Genomic DNA, 17,481 nt, shown 5'->3' with positions numbered 1-17,481 from the left:
GATTCCAGGGTAAATTTATAAATGATCTTAAAGACCACTATAAACAGTTAAAATCATTAGTGGGATTGGAATATCACTTGTAGTTTAATAGTGTTTTGGATATGATGGAGATGTAAAAGATGCAGGAGGAAATGATTAATAATAGGACCCACAAAGGGGAGGATGGAGGTCCAGGAGATTCCTTGGAATCTTGTTTTTATGATTTATTTTCGATATGTGATTGTAACATTTTAACCTGAAAAACCAAACAAATAAATAAAAATAAAAGGGGGGGGCGGGAGGGAGAGGAATAGCTTAAGGATTCCAATTGGTGTGAAGCTGGTTTGAAAAAACAATGCCCCAAACAGTAGTGTTTTATAACAAACTGCAAGATGCAGATGCATTTTGTAGAATGATGTGCAAACCCAGAAGTGGAATTGCAGTGAGTACACAGTAAGCAGCAGTGTGATCCCAGCTGAGCTGAGTTACCCCTCTGGCAATTGTCACTAAACAGGGAAAGTCAGTGGAGAATTACATCTTATTTTGTGGAATAAACCTTTTTTTCCCCAGAATGAGCTTTATGTGGTGTGTAAGATTTTGCCACATCCTGGAACGCCACTGAAAACTGAGTTTCTTCAAGAGGCATGATAAATTGCAAATCTCACCATGTGTGGAGCTGGTGGGTAAAAGTCACAATGGGGTGAGTCAGGCCCCTTCGCTATCAGCAAACCGTGACTGTCAAAATGTCATAATTTTGCAATGCTCATTCTCTTGTCTCTTCATTTTTGGGTTTTTTTGTTTTTGTTTTTTGCAGGGATAGAGGCAGAAGAATGAGGGAATCTGGAAGTTGGGCGTAATGCACTTTTCTATAGCGACCAGATTTCCTCGCTTCCCCTAAAAGTGCCTCTTGTTCTTGAGCTCATGCCCTAATCGTCTCCAAATGCTGGAAAGCCTGACCAAAGATGCCGCTTTCAGATTGGCTGGCTACAAAACACATGAGTGAAATGTACAGAAATTGGTACATTCCGTTTGGTGATTTTTATAACTGCTTTCCTGGAAACAACAAACAGTGTAATTTACCACAAATACTCCACCCATATGCATTTTGCAAAAGCATCGTTGGGTAATCAGAAACATGGGTACATTATTAAGTCAAAAAGGTGTGTGTGTGTGTGTGTGTGTGTGCGCGCATGCATGCACACACACATGCAGGGTGGAGAGACTGGAAGGAAAAGAGAGCTACTATTGCTTAGTTTTGGGGTGGGGTCTCCTCTCTTCCCAGTCTAGCACTGCGGTGGTGGTGGTGTTTCGTGTGCCATCTCTTGTTCTTCTGAGAGAATGGCAGCTGACCATTGGTTGTGAGGCTGATGAGAGCTGGGGTTCAACAACATCTGGAGGGCAATAGGCTAGCCACCCTGAGGACGAGATGAGGATCAAAAGGGAAGGGGTTGTCCCTCATGAATCCAGAAAGCAAATCATATTATTACTGTAAATGAAACAAGGTGGAAGCCTACCTGGAACATCTCTTCCTATAACACAGGAATATAAGCCACCTTCTTATTTGCTTATATTTTAAATTCCTGATGACTTGAAATATTGCTTATAGCTTTCCAGGTTAGCCTGCACTCTATGTTCTCTTAGCTTATATTGCTAAGTTGAAACACAACTCAAAACTAATCGGTTCCAGTTGTTGGAAGAGAATGACTCATAGCTTACTGGTATTGCAGACCACAGAGCAAATCTCAGTTTGCTCAATACTTTTTGTGGTTGTTAGAACCTAAAACATTATATTTTTTTTTCAAAAAGTCTGCCAACATGTACAGTAGCTTCAGAAATGACCCTTAAAAAAACAGCAACTTTGATTTTGCTCATCAAGTGAAGTGAAGGACCAGGACCCTGATATGATACAATGCTGCCTTTCCATCATGCACATGACTGACATGGCTGTTTTTGTATGTTAGTACCAAGATAGAAAGTGTTACTCTTGCAAGACCATCTGGGTGAACTACTGCGTGTACTCATACAAGTGGCTCCACTGACATCCTGGGCACCACCCATGTGAATAAGTATCAGAGGAATTAGCACAGCACAATGATGACATTTCTCTTTAAAATTTCTCCCCAAGCTGTAACTTGCACTAACAGCAGCTTCGCTCCTAGGCAAACAGCAGCTGGTGGGGTGAGGGCAAGTTTCACTGAGACATGGGAAACTGCTTTCCTTCTTCCTTAAAAATAATAATCTCTCAGTACTCACTGCAACATAGTCATAGTTACATGAACTATGGGATTCTATTTCAAAGTCTGTGAAGTTCAGCAGAACACGGTGGCCCCCATCGACTCGAATGACCCAAGAGCAGTCACTGCTAGTGCTGTAAGGCTGAGGATAGTTGGGAGAATGGATTTCACCGCTTGGAGCTTGGAAAACTCCTCCGCAACCTAGAAGTGAAGGTAATGGATGCTCATTTAAGAAACCTGCATATTTTACCGAGAATTCAAATGACTATCTGCGCTACATGTCGTACGTATCGGCAAAGCCATTAACTCCAGAAATAAATGCTAACCTGTTTATTAGGCTGGAATTGAAGCAACAGTCCTAGCTTCATTAATGGGACTCCACTAATGGGCACTTTGGTGGGCATCGAAGAAGGCAATGGAAGTTTGCCCATTGTGCTGGCTGGTTGGCAAGCGGGTAGGAGTGGGATTCTGCATGGCCTCAGTTTCTTTGGGTTACGTGATGTGCAGCAGCCTCAGGACACAGCACAGGCACTTAGACAGGGAAGAGTCTCTCCACTGCCTGGACAACTAGGTGTCCCTCCCAGTGCTGGCCTGGGGCATTCAGCTGCCTGAGGTGAACAGCGAGTTGGCGCTCCCTCCTGCTTCCTTGTACAGAAGCCAGAGAGAAAGGCAGTTGACTCTTACTTCTTCATGGCCAACCGGACAGCACTCTCCACTGCAAAACCCTGGCAGGAGCCCTGGATTGGCCCCACCCCTTCTTTCCCCTGGTAAACAACAGTGACCCACCTGCCAGGAAGCTGGGGCAGCATCCCCACATAAAAACCAGAGGTGGTTTTTTTAACACATAGTCCTCTCTCCAATGTCTCTCCACAAAAAGAGGAGACATTATCATAATCTGTGGGCACGTTTCAGCCAAGACGTGAAGCAGGGCTGGTGAGTGTTGCGTTTCAGCAGTATAACAGCCACGGTGGTCAAAATAAGCCACCCTGAATTCTCAATTTTATGTTGCCCCATCCTATGTTGAGCAAGGCACTTGACCAGATGACTCCCAAGGTCCCTTCCAACTCCCTGATTCTGTGAATTTAAGGGTCCAACTCAAAGCAATTATTTGAGTTGAAAATAAGCTGAAATGCTGTGCTTTGAGCTCAATCCATGTGCGTCCCATCATTCTCCGGGGCAACTGCTTATTGTCATTTTAACACGTCTCTAATTACAATGATCATGGGTAAAACTTGGGGGGGGGAAAGAAGCATAGGAAGAATGAGCTAGCTCCATGGCGCCACGCTTGTACTAAGTATTGGTGTAGCGTACTGGGAGAATTTGGAGTTCGACATAACTCTGGGGTGTTGTCTTCTGCACTGCCTCTTTGGCTGCTCGCAGGCCTTAAATTTAAAGTACATTTTAAGGAAGTGGTATATAAATTGCTGAAAACAAATAAAATAAATAAAGTTAAAACACATGACTCACCGCCTAAAGAATCATGGGAACTGTAGTTTACACACACACACACACACACACACACAAATTCATTCTCACCTCCAGGTATCTCTTGCCAAGTGGCATTGAAGCCCCTTCCATTCACATATCTGTCTGTCTTGAATCGGACTGAAACTGTATTTCCAGTGCTAGAGACATGTAGAGGGTTTTGTAGCGATCTGGGGGTGCACAGCTGGGCCAACCTGGGAGAAGAGAAGTCAGGCCCACCATAGATCTGGAAAGAAAATAGAAACAGCAAAAGCAAAAGCTTGCTTTTTAAAGAGGAAGCAACAACTACCAAAAGCAACTAGCGTCCCATAAAGAAAGTAGATTAAACATTTCATATAAATAATAAAAATTGGAAGTCAAAACAAATGTACGGAGCTGAATGAGGCTAAATGACATTCCACTGCCAATTCCAGCCTCCCTGGTCCATCCATCATTTGTGCAGAGCTCCTGTGTTCTCCTACATGTGCTGTGATGCTGATCCAGAGACATGTTGTTGTTTAGTCATTTAGTTGTGTCCGACTCTTCATGACCCCATGGACCAGAGCACGCCAGGCACTCCTGTCTTCCACTGCCGCCCGCAGTTAGGTCAAACTCATGTTGCTAGCTTCGGGAACACTGTCCAACCATCTCATCCTCTGTTGTCCCCTTCTTCTTGTGCCCTCCATCTTTCCCAACATCAGGGTCTTTTCCAGGGAGTCTCCTCTTCTCATGAGGTGGCCAAAGTATTGGAGCCTCAGCTTCAGGATCTGTCCTTCCAGTGAGCACTCAGGGCTGATTTCCTTCAGAATGGAGAGGTTTGATCTTCTTGCAGTCCATGGGACTCTCAAGAGTCTCCTCCAGCACCATAATTCAAAAGCATCAATTCTTCGGCGATCAGCCTTCTTTATGGTCCAGCTCTCACTTCCATACATCACTACTGGGAAAACCATAGCTTTCACTATACGGACCTTTGTTGGCAAGGTGATGTCTCTGCTTTTTAAGATGCTGTCTAGGTTTGTCATTGCTTTTCTCCCAAGAAGCAGGCGTCTTTTAATTTCATGGCTGCTGTCACCATCTGCAGTGATCATGGAGCCCAAGAAAGTAAAATCTCTCTCTGCCTCCATTTCTTCCCCTTCTATTTGCCAGGAGGTGATGGGACCAGTGGCCATGATCTTCATTTTTTTGATGTTGAGCTTCAGACCATATTTTGCACTCTCCTCTTTCACCCTCATTAAAAGGTTCTTTAATTCTTCCTCACTTTCTGCCATCAAGGCTGTGTCATCTGCATATCTGAGGTTGTTGATATTTCTTCCAGCAATCTTAATTCCGGCCAGGGATTCATCCAGAGATATAGCCAAACCTCAATCCTGTGCCAACCTAACCTGAGAGTAAGTCAAATTCAAGACACAAGATTTACCCACTCTGGAGGAATGGCAGATGAAGATGATCGAATACATGGGATTGGCAGAAATGACCGGCAGAATCCGAGACCAGGGGAAAGAGTCAGTGGAAGAAGATTGGAGGAAATTTAAAGACTATCTACAGAAATATTGCAAAATTAATGAATGCTAGAATGATGTTGGACAGAAATTAAATGGTTACCAGCTGTAATGTAAAGGTGGAATAATAAGTTAAAATAAGTTATATCAATGTTGCAACAAGGATTTTGCTGAATTAAGAATTTGAACTGGAATACAAAAGGGGGAGGTGAGAGGAGATCCGGGATATAAGGTAATGGAAATAAGAATTGGGAATTATATTTGTTTTGTTTTGTTTTAAATGTGTATTTTTGCTTTTGTGTCTATTGTTTTTCTTTGTGCATAAAATTGGAAAATCTTAATAAATATTTATATATAAAAAGAGAGAGAGAGTAAGTCAAATTCAGTTCAACATAGAGATGTGCCCTGACAGTCTCCCACCTCCAGTCCCACTTTTGATGCTCTTGAATAGGCTTTAGATGATTTCCCCACAAAGATGTGGCAAGGCAAGGGCCACAAAAAGTGTGTATCAGAGTACACTCATCCTCTAGGCCTTGGGGTGATACTGGTTTGCCCTACATGGCAGGTCAGTTATGAAGAAACTTGTCAGGTTAGCTGCTTTAATATTTCTGTAACATTTATGCAGGAACAGTTAATGCCGTGGATTAATGTATAATGCATCACCTGCTAAAGGTCTCAGATTAACATATTTTCCGAGCTAAGCAAAGATTTTTAAGCTCTCCAAGGCCTTTTAACAACTTTTAACATTTTGTAATATAACTTGACATCCGTGATTATGCCTGCTTTATTACTGCTGGTCCATGTTTTAGTGATAGCTGGCCAGGTTTCAGCTCTTTTCAGCTTTTTTAATATGAGCTACATGGCTTTTATTGTCTCGTTTTATTTGGGATCTTTATGTTGTGTCCGTTTTTGCACTATTCTATGTTACTTTCATAAAAAGCTAATTGTTGTATGTCGCCTAGAGATCTCATGTTATGAGGCGCTGGACAAGTGCAAATAAGAAATAAATCATTCCAACTGCAATATTTGAACTTAATATTTTGGGTTCTGATTCTAGGAGTTGCCTGGATTTTTTTATAGCCCCATCCTTGATGGGCTTCCTAATTGTGTCAAGCCCCTACCCATCATCAGAATCTCACACTTTGGGGCTGCTCTTCAGATAGTCATGGGCAACATGTGGTGGTCTGAGGAAGGAGCCACAACATTGGGAGTGGGCTAAAAGTGTGGCCCTGATCCAAAGTGATAATGGTAATGCTCTACATGCATTGGGAAAGAAAGGTTACCAGATATTGGGGAAGCTTCTAAGTGTGTTCAGTGGGACCATATAGAAGTCCCCATTGGATCTTTGTGTTCAACCTTTGTGGTGTTTTCATGTGTGCCCTGGTGTTCTCTATACACTTTTAACCCTTGTGAGTTCAGGCAAATGGGAGCATCACCACACAACTTAAAGCACATTCAACACACATTTAAAGCATATGACTTTCCCAATAGAATATTGGGAAGTGTAGTGTATTAAGGGTGCTGGGAACTGTAGGGGGGAAGCTTTTGTTCCCAGGATCATTTAAGGGAAGTTGTGTGCTTTAAATGCACTTTGCATGTGCTTTAAGTTTATGGTGTGTGTCTGCCCATTGTTAATCAAACTATCCTCTAGCATAGGAGTAGCCGAAGTGGTACCCTCCAGATACTACTGAACTTCATCTCCCATTGTCCTTGACCAGTAGCCATGCCAGCTGAGGCTGATGGGAGTTGCAGTCCCACCGTATCTGGAAGGCACTATGATGAGAACTCCTGCCCTAACTGCTATAGTTTATGGGTGAACGTAAATACAGTAAAAGAGATTATGATGATGACAACTGTCTCTTACTTAGGATTATACTCACACAGAAAATCAGGGTAAACCCAACTCAGCATTCTCATTTTCATAATTTAATAAACCTTAATACACCTGAGGATTGATATTGTGGTAATAATTTGAGAACTGCTGCAAACACCTCTCAATTGTACATTTAGTCAGCTGCATATTTAAACCCCCAAAGGGATTTTCTTTCCAACTCCTAAGCCAAGGTTCATGAACAGATGTTTTGCAAAGTGAATCAGTCCCATCAATCCTAGATATATATCAACAATATTCCTTTTGATTCATTCTATTTGAATGTAACTATCACAACAAGATGTGCTCCACCCTGCCATGCCTTTCCTATATGAATTATAGAAAATATCAGTCCCGTGTTTTCCCAAGGAAAATACTCATTGGAAAGAACAGGGCAGCCCCTCCAATTCCATTGCTTTGAATAATGAAGAATGTAAAATAATAAGCCGTCACTGAACCATGATATTCAACACACCCCACAAAATGTATACAGATAATTGAGCATATTTTACTTTAGTTTAGTGGCTCAAAGGTCAGAATATATGCTTTCATTTGAAAGAGTAGAAGCATTTTAGCTTCTCGACTAGAGAAAGGGCATGTGATTCGAACTTATAATCACTCCTCTGTCCTATCGGTTCTTGAAACATGGTGTGGATATTACAGAGATGAATGGAACTGCTGTTAAAAGTAGATCTTTATTAAATAGTTGGCCTTCAGTCTGGGGAGGGCAATGGGGGTGCGGGGGCAGAGCCAACATACTCGTCTCAGCCCCATCCCTGTCCCAGTATGGAATTTTCATATTTCTATAAAGCCTATTATATAAGGCACCTCCCATGTTCTGCATTATCATCACAGCCAATCAGGGCATGGTGGGCAGTGTTATACAATGGGTGAAGAAAGGGCTTGTTATGATGCCAAGCTTTCTTGATCACCTTAAAAGGTTCTGGAGAAAGCGAGCTTCGACACCTGAATCCTTTGTGTGTACAGATCATCAAATGCCTGCATATCCTCCAACATTCCTCAGCTGAAAATCGGGATGTATGTTACGCTGCCACACAAGTCAGCTGGCTTGCACAGCACCAAAGGACGCATGCTGCTGCATGAGTCTACCTGGCAGCTGCTTGCTCCCTTCCTCCACCTGTGTCACACCTTAGGCTACCATGACAGTGGTGGTGGTGGCTTGCGTGAAAGCAGAGAGGGGCCAGCAAGAGTGCTGCATGTATCCGCCACCTCCAGCAGGGAACTGCTTCCCCTGCGCGTGAGATTCCTACTTCACAAGGGTTCCAATGCACACACAAGCCCTGGCTCATCCTCCAACCCAAGCTCAGCAGCAGAAGGGCTTGAGGGGGGAAATGAGACATTCCAGGATCAAATCAGAAGTTGGGATGGCTTCGGTAATTCTAGGAATGTCCTGGGAAAATAGGGACACTTGAAGGGTACAGTATGTGTCTGTACCTCTTTTAAGCTGCTTCTACTACTAGTAATGATAATGATAATAACAAATTAGAGGAAAATCAAGATGGGAGGCTGCATACATACCATGTATTTAAATCACATGACTTCCCCTAAGAATCCTGGGAGTTGTGGTCCACCCCTCACAAAGCTGTAATTCCAGCAACAAAGTACAGTTCCCAGCATTCTTTGGGGGAAAGTCATGCACTTTAAATCAATGATGTGTATACAGCCAAAGATCATGGCATGCTGAAGCATAGCGCCATGGGCCTCCTTCAGCCAGGACCAAATTTCTCGCAGGGATCCTATGAGTATCTTACATGCTCAGGAGACATGTCTTTTCACACACACAAGGAAGAGTTGCCAATTGTGTTCTGTTTCGGCACAGTGAATCTAACATACACTGCCCTGAGAAATAGAACTAAGCCTCCAGACTTCTTCCGACCCTTGGACTAAGAGAAAACTTGCTGTGCGCCTGCTTTAAGTGCCCTGCCATGAAGCTGTATATAGCCATGTTAAGAAAACTTGTTATGCTACCAGCACCATTCCAGAGCCTGAATCAGTAGTTAAGTTCCAACAGATAACACACTGGTTTCTAATGACTCCTTGCCCAGTTACAGCACGTCAATCCCATCCCATGCCATTATTGGAAAGTCCACCAGCCTTCAAGAACAGCTTTTGATTGGCCCAAGAGGCTACAGAAGAAAGGGGGGAAATGTGAAAGTCCTCTTGCATGAGTGGAACTCCATTTGCAACGCTCTGGACCCAAGCCTCCATCCACAATGCCCTACTTGGTCTTTGTCCTAATATCTTAAAAGCAGGTTGGGTAACCAGTTGTCATTAGGACTTGTAGCTTCCATAAACCCCAGCCAGCATGGCCAATGACCAAAGGTGATAGGAGTTGTGGCTGAATGACATTTGGAGGGCCACATATTCCCAGCTCCTTAAAAGCAGCTGAATTGCTTGAAAATCAAAGGGGGGAAAGAGGGGGAAATGGATTATTTGTGGGTAGACCCTACAAGAAGGGTGCAATCCATTTGTATTTTTCTTATCATGGGCAAACAGCAGTGAGGGCAATTTTTATCTGGAAAACTGAAGAAAGAGAAAGGGTAAACTTCCCCTGTCCACACCCTGCTTCCAATCTGGATTCCCCCACCCCTACATGGCTGCTATTTCAAAAGAAAAGTTTTAAAAGATTGAGCAGGAGCTGTGCATCTGAGTCATCGCCTCTCGCTTGGTCCTTAATTGGTTCAATGCCCTTTCGCATCAACCACTAGTTTCACAATTGCCTTTTGTACAGTTTCAAAAAATGCAAAGACTATTTCAAAAGCCAAGCAATTGAGGAGTGGCTTCTCCCCCCAACCCCACGCCTTTTGCTGCGGATGCCAATTCGTCAGATGCTTTCACAAAGGCTGGAGCAGAGACAAGCCAGACTGTTTCCATGACAGAAAAGAAATATTTCATTTATTTATTTTTAAAAAACTTTGGTTTTGGCTATAAAGGGGGTGAAAAACCTCCAGTTGTTACCACATGAATCCCACATGAGGGGAAAAAGCTGCAGGAAGCTTAGAAGAATATTGGGGTGTGGTCCATGCAGAAGAGCCATATGCTGGAATAGAATGAAAAAAAGCTGTTCATGAGTCGGAACACCCCTATGGAGAGAGAGAGGGGGGGAATAGCTCTCTTCCAACACATCACACAGAGGGTGCAGCACAGATCAATAAAGGCCGTGGTTTTAGTCTGGCTTTTGCCATTTGCTTCTGCTCTGCTAATTCTGTTTATTGTGAAAATCAAGCCGGCATTCCAAAGTTATGAGCAACAGAGAGAGGCCATTTCATATGGCCGGCCATCCTCGTGGTACAGATTTCAATGGGTAAAACTGGCCCCCGCTGAGATCTGACTGTTCTCCCCGAGAGAGAGCAGAGAGGTTCAGGCAGAAGGAAATATGCAGCTTTATCCTGCTTTGCAGGACTGAGAGGGAGGCTGAGAGGGAGGGAGAAGAATACAGTGTGCAGAAGGGGGGTGAGGTGGAGCAGGAAAGGATGCCGCAAAGCTCTTTCACATCTAAACTGCAATGCCAACTTGGTGTTGCTGCTCTGAAGGACTGAGAAACGGTCAGTGAGTTGAAAGTTCTGCAGAGCAATCATAACATGGTGATTATAACAGATGCGGGTGATTGCAAAGGGTCGCTGGGGGAGAACCAGTTCCATGGAAAGAGTGGGAGGGGTCTGGTCTTACACTGGAGATTGCATAGTTCCAGTGCTATCATCTCTTCCTGTTATGTACTAAGCTTGGATCCTAGAACAATAGGCAGGTAGGATCCTAGAATGCAACAACTGATTGGCTTGCAGTAGCAGCCCAATCAGGCTCCAGGAGGGAAGCAGAATCAACCAATCAGACAGGACTTATTGTGTAAATAATGTATATAAAAGCCTGAGGTTTTGGGGAAAATCCAATCACTATTTTACACACTGCAATAAAGAGCATGAAATCACTGCAGGACTCCAAGTATATTTCACTTCCCTTAGTCTCCTCCTCTCCAGGCTAAGCAGACCTATCACCCATTTCTCATAGGACTTGTTCTCTAGAGTTCTTCCTCTTGGGCATCCTCCTCTGAACATGCTCCAGTTTGTCAATGCCATTCTAAAGACGAGGCACCCAGGAACGGACACATGACTCCATGGAGCTGTTCTCTTCCGTTGCACATCGTCAGCTCATCTCTCACCCTCTGAGTCTTCTGAAGCCTCCTATCTTCAAAGCACCCTCGTCAGTGACTCCTCCTCCTATCACAATCCTCATATCAAATTTCTCTGCTCTTTCATCTCCAGGCTCATTAAATAGGTCACCTCAATATTCCTCTTTTAATCTACTTTAGTAAATCTTCTGATTTACTATTTTGCTTGCCAAAAATCATAGCTAGTAGGCAGAAACTTTTACTCCCTCTATTCCCCACAGATCTCGCTAGTACAACACCAGAACTAGCTGCTATTATTATTATTATTATTATTATTATTATTATTATTATTATTATTATTATTAAATTCAACTTGGAGGTTCTTCCATTTTAAAACTAGCACTGGTATTTTTTTCTGCAGGCATGCAGTGGTCAAATACCAGATGTCAGCTTTCAGTTATTCCACTTCTGGATCAACCTAGGAATGGTTGCAAAGTATGATCTTCATTTATCATTTATGTCCCTTGCCTGACTGAAGCATAATGATGGCTTGCTTAGATGTAAGATGGTTTAGACGTAAGATGAGACCTGCAGGGACAGGAAAGGAGACCAGCCAGAAAGAGGGAGACAGTGGTCACAGGAGTAGGATGGACCCTGAAAGCTGGAGGCAGAGGAAATGGAAACAATCGAAGCTCAAGGGGGGAAAGAGCAGGAAGGAGAGTGGGTTGGCCCAAACTCTAGGAGGCCTCCAAGGTTAATTCATTGTTCCAAGCAGAAACACCTCAAGGCTAGCTATGTCACCAGTATTTAAACTTTCAAAACAGTCCCTCAAAATAGGTTGGAATGCTTTTCAAAAAAGAGAGCTCTGAACTGAAACCACTATAGCCAACAGTAAAACAGTTTGTGTTTTTTCTGTTATTCTGTGAAAAGTTTCCAAAAACAGTAGTTTCACTGTGCTGTGATCATGATGTCCTAGCACACTTCTGTAAGACAACAGCACACACAGAGAGAGGGGGCTTTGCAGGGAGGGTGAGATGCGGAAGAAGAGAGATTCATACAGTAACTCCTGATAGTTAATTAAGACTCCCTGTTTCCTCTTAGGCAGGGATATCTTTCAGACTGATCAGCTTTCATGAATCATTTTAGGAACATGTGACTTCTAATCTGGGGGATAGCAAGAAGATAATATGAACTCTCTTGAGAAAAGAGGTAGTCTTTATCAATGGATTTAAAAACTCTGTGGTACATCATGCAAAAAAACAAAAACAAAACTAGCTTCTCAGGTGTGCTTGCACCTCAAGTTCAGGTGTAAAATAGAGGGGGTTGGTAACTGGGACATATCCATATTGTCAGGACTATGTTTCAGGTCCTTTTTCATTCATGAAACTCTGGGCAGTAAAAACACCTGGTTCCGAGTCGTCGTCCCTCCCGCCCTAATAAAAGCCACCTACCTCTAAAACATCATAGTTGCAACTTGAATGGTATCCAACGTCAAATTCCACTATGGTGAGCTGAATGCTACTACCCGGGGCTGTGTGAATATACCAGTGACATTCCCTATTGTTAGGGTACTTGTTTGGATATCCTGGGCTATGGAAAGATCCAGATGTCCCAGAAAGCTCTGCACCACACCCTGGAAAAAAAAATAGGCAGCACAGTTAGGTTTCAGTTTTTGTCAAATGTACATATTGATTTCCACTAAAAAAATGTTCCAGAGTGCTTTGCATCCAGGGTAAAAATACACTAACAAAAAAAAAAAAACCAAGTTAAAGATACAGTCAGAAAACAATTATCATACATAACCACCCCACCCAACTTAAGATGAACACCAAATCAGGACAAACATTCCACCATTGGTGGTGTGCAGATGCCCAGGATAACCCCATTCAGAGCAGGATGCATTCCATTCATCCAGGCAGAGGAACCACCCACTGACAGTGTCTCAGTCTTATCTAGATTGAACTTCACTTTGTTGGTCCTTATCCAGTCCATTACTTAGACCCAGGCGCTGATCCAGCACATCCACGGCCACAACTGCTTGAGCTGTAAAGAAGTAGCGTTGTGTGTTATCAGCGTACTGATGGCAGTGCACTCCAAACTCTGGCTGACCCCATCAGCGGTTTGATCATGGGGGATAAAACTGAACCCTGCATATTCCCACATATGAGAGGCTTCACAGGGCCAAACAACATCCCCAAACCCCATAACTATCCAACTGAAGCCAACAATCCAAGTAGCAGCAGAACTATGAAAAATAGTTCTACTCTGGGCTCATCCACATTTCCGTTTGCCCCACAGCTTTCCCCTGGAAAAGCCTATGTTTTAGTGCTGACTTGGAGCAAATGGCAACTGGGTTTTCCTCAGGTTGCCATTGGTTCCAATTTAGCACTAAACAACAGGTTTCCTGGGGGAAAGCAGTGTGGCAAAGGCAAAACAATGTCTAGAAAACACCGGACAAGCAGCAAACGGCTCAGACCCATGCTTTGTGTGGACGAGCCCTCAAGAACCCCATGCTCAGTGGTACTGAGAGATGCTGAGAGATAAAGGAGAATCAACAGGGACTCATTCCACCAATCTCTCTCCCAACAGAAGATATCATACAGGGTGACCAAGACAGTCTCAGCATCAAAACTGGGCCCAAAGCCCAGTTGATATGGATCTGAAAAATCACAATTGAAGTGGATCTAGTTAAGGATAGTGGGGAAATAACCATCCAAGTGCAAAAACATTTATGCTAGTAATATGCTTAAAAAGTATGTATGGACTAACATCAAGAGAAGGATGAAGAGGAAATGAAAGAAGAATGAAGTGGCTACATCAGGAAGTAATGGGCATATGTTTGCAACAGGAGTGGGGAAACCTACTTTTTTAAAAGAAGAGGAAGAAGAAAGAAAGAAAGAAAGAAAGAAAGAAAGAAAGAAAGAAAGAAAGAAAGAAATTGCATTAAATTTAAATAATTTGGACCGATTTGTATTCATTTGGAAAACCAATAAAAATAATATAAAAAAGGTATGCATGTCCAATTCACATGTAATTAAAAATATCAAGTCCAGTTTTCAGACTAAAGTTAGAGTGAACACTTTCTACGTGTTCATAGGCCTCCAAATTAGGTATATTTTAAATATATATATATATAAACCACCCAACACAGAGACACACAATTAAGAAAAAGACTAGCAGTGCAATGCAGCAGGAAGTCAATAATATATGCAAGATCCAGGAACCAAATAAAATCAGTCAAAGCCAATAACCCAGTGAAATAAAACAATTGCCATGGCATCCCAAAAGCCTGTAGGGTGGGGGACACGTAAACTTTAGGGGAGAGTGGCATTCCACCATTGAGAAGGCCCTGCTCCAATGTCACCACCAACTGCAGTTCTTACGGAAGTGGAACAAGGGGCATCAGGACCCATGCTCTTATCAACTTGGGTATTGATAGACATCAGTATGCAAAGTGGGATCTTGACCACTTTGAGATGCTGACTAATTTCTGTGCAAATTCAGATTCTGTTTCTTCTATGTTTTCCAAAGCTGCCCATCCAAGTTAGCTGGAATCTGTGGGTTTCTTCTCAAATAATTTAGCTGGCCAGAAGAGGGGCACATTCTGGGGCTAAAATGGAAGCAGTCCGAAGTGTTGATTTGCTGTAAAAACATGCAAAAGCCTTTCCCTACACACACATTGTCACATAGTTTCCTACTATACATTTCACCGTGAGTCATTAGAAATGCAGAAATAAATGCCAGACTCCTTTGCAGCTGGTTTTCTCATAAAGGGGGGTGGGCAGGATTTAATATGAATCATTTCCTTTATTTCACTGTATTCGTTGCACATATGGTCTCTAGGGAGGCAAGGGTCTAAAATCGTCAATTCAATCTTTTACTACCACCCTCTTATTGAGGCAGAGATGCATACAGATTGGTTAAGGTCTATGCTCCACCAAACAACATATGGCCCATCCCGATTAATAAAACAGGCATAAATTAGCAACAAAGGGCAGGAAAGACAAGGCCAAGGGAAGCCACTAATAGGCGTTCCCCGGAGGATGTGACTTCTACTTAGTTTGTAGCAGGCGGGGATGGGGAGGACCAGCTGTTAGTTCCCCTGAGGTCCTGGAGCCAGTTTCTACTTTTCAGCAGATGTTATTTCCACGCTCTGCACATCCGTTCTTCAAAAAAAGATGCATTTTTTTTAATAACACAAGTTTCAAATTCTGCTTAACACTTTTCTAAAAAAAATTAAAAAAAAAGTGGGTGGGGGAACGAAATTGACTAAGGAGCTGGATTGGGTTTGTAGTTCTGACCCTGATGCTGATGATCAGAGGACCATTGAACTCAAGGCCAGCAGGAGTCAACAGAATCTGATGCCACAACATCCAGGCCTGTAGAACCACTCAACAGGCAAAAGTCAGAACCTTCACAGACACCATGGCTTTCACTATACGGACCTTTGTTGGCAAGGTGATGTCTCTGCTTTTTAAGATGCTGTCTAGGTTTGTCATTGCTTTTCTCCCAAGAAGCAGGCGTCTTTTAATTTCGTGACTGCTGTCACCATCTGCAGTGATCATGGAACCCAAGAAAGTAAACTCTCTCACTGCCTCCATTTCTTCCCCTTCTATTTGCCAGGAGGTGATGGGACCAGTGGCTATGATCTTAGTTTTTTTGATGTTGAGCTTCAGACCATATTTTGTGCTTTCCTCTTTCACCCTCATTAAAAGGTTCTTCAATTCCTCCTCACTTTCTGCCATCGTCTAAGCCTTTTTTAAAGTCATCCAAGCTGGTGGCCATCACTGCCTCTTGCAGGAGCCAAGTCCATCATTTAACTATGCACTGCATGGAGAAGGACTTCCCGTTGCCTTTCTTGAATCTTCCAACATTCAGCTTCAGTGGGTCGCCCTGTGTGGATGTAGCTGCAACCCTGGTGTGATGTTCCTACAAACACAGGGATGGAGAATGTGTGGCCTCCAGACATGGCTGGACAACAACACCCATCATCCCTGGGTTCTGAGCATACTGCCCGGGGCTGCTGGGAACTGGAGTTCAACAACATATGGAGGGGAGGACCCCAGGTTTCCCCATCGCTGCTACAACATGTTTCTATCATGCTCTTTTGTTGCCGTTTTCTACTGGCGCAGTAGGGGCTACCTCCACTTTTCTCCACATTTATTTGAAGATGCTCCATAGGCTATTTGAGCTTCTGCTAAAAAATAATAATAAATCAACGTGGATCTTAAAACCCATCTTAAAAATTTATGGTACATGTCATTTTTGTGAGCATAGACATATTCAAACATGGTTGAGTTTCACTCCTGAGGCATGTAGTAGCCTAAGTTTGGCAAGGAGAGAAACTGACCTATAAAAGCTTAGGCTATAAATGTGCTGGACTTCAAGGTGCCACAGGGCCCCTTATTCTGAATATTGCAACAGAACTAACCCTCTGGAATTTGTCTAAATATAAGCATGCAAAGCCGTCTTCACCAGCCTGCCTGCCAATTACAGCTCAGCAGAGTTAAAACGGATCAACAGGAGGAACATTCACAGTAGAAAAACCAAATAAAACGGCCCTTGGACACTGATGAATTTTTCCCAGCAAACAGAGCCTTCTCATGTGGTTTAATTCCTAGGGGGAATTGCAGTGCTAGACTGGCAGCAATTTACTGCATATCTGGGGCTGAAAGAACTGGGAATGTTTCAACTTAAACAGACATTTATGACTCAACTTCTCCTACTGATCCCTTCCTGTTAGCCACAAATACGTGTTTTTATTGAAAACTCAAAATGGGCTAGGCCAGTGCAAAACTACTGATGTCCAAAACGTAGCTCGCAGGCTTTCTAGCTCAGCAACTCCTGTGCCAAACACTTGGATTTGTACATGGGTTAGTCCAGTGGCGTAGCATGGGTTGTCAGCACCCAGGGCAAGGCAAGTAATTTGCGCCCCCTAACCCGTGGATTTGCGCCCCCTAACCCGTGGATTTGCCCTAACCCCAGATGTTGCGCCCGGTGCGGCCGGCCCCCCCTGCACCCCCCACGCTACGCCACTGGGTTAGTCTTCCCGAATTCTCCATAGATAAATTAAGTTGATGTCTAAGTTAATGAAAATTCTTCAGTATGTTGTTATTTGTTATTGGCCTTTATGGGCATAAGTTTAAATAAGAAGATCATAAAATCATACAAAGAAATCCAAATACCATATTTTTCTGTATATAACACGCCCGTGTGTACAAAATTATCCCTATTTTTGGCGACTCAAAATTGAGGAAATGGAGGGAGGTTGCCCAGAGTTGTTGAGGATTGCCGACAATCTTCATAGCA

At 43.2% G+C, this 17,481-nt stretch overlaps 1 protein-coding gene across 1 annotated transcript in view; it reads right to left on the bottom strand.

Annotated features, from left to right (window-relative positions):
* CUBN (cubilin) overlaps positions 1-17,481 on the bottom strand; it is a gene marked incomplete at its 5' end in the record, with an annotated part of 145,317 nt that overhangs the window by 56,194 nt on the left and 71,642 nt on the right. The window contains 3 exon segments of the mRNA XM_081881783.1: positions 2,233-2,414; positions 3,750-3,924; positions 12,624-12,805. Of these exon segments, the coding sequence (XP_081737909.1) occupies positions 2,233-2,414; positions 3,750-3,924; positions 12,624-12,805 (539 nt within the window).

Source organism: Podarcis erhardii (genome assembly GCF_964252035.2).
Source record: "Podarcis erhardii genome assembly, chromosome: 12".
NCBI lineage: Eukaryota > Metazoa > Chordata > Lepidosauria > Squamata > Lacertidae > Podarcis > Podarcis erhardii.
The sequence above is the reverse complement of the archived record's forward strand: the minus strand, read 5'-3'. Positions and strand labels throughout refer to the sequence as shown.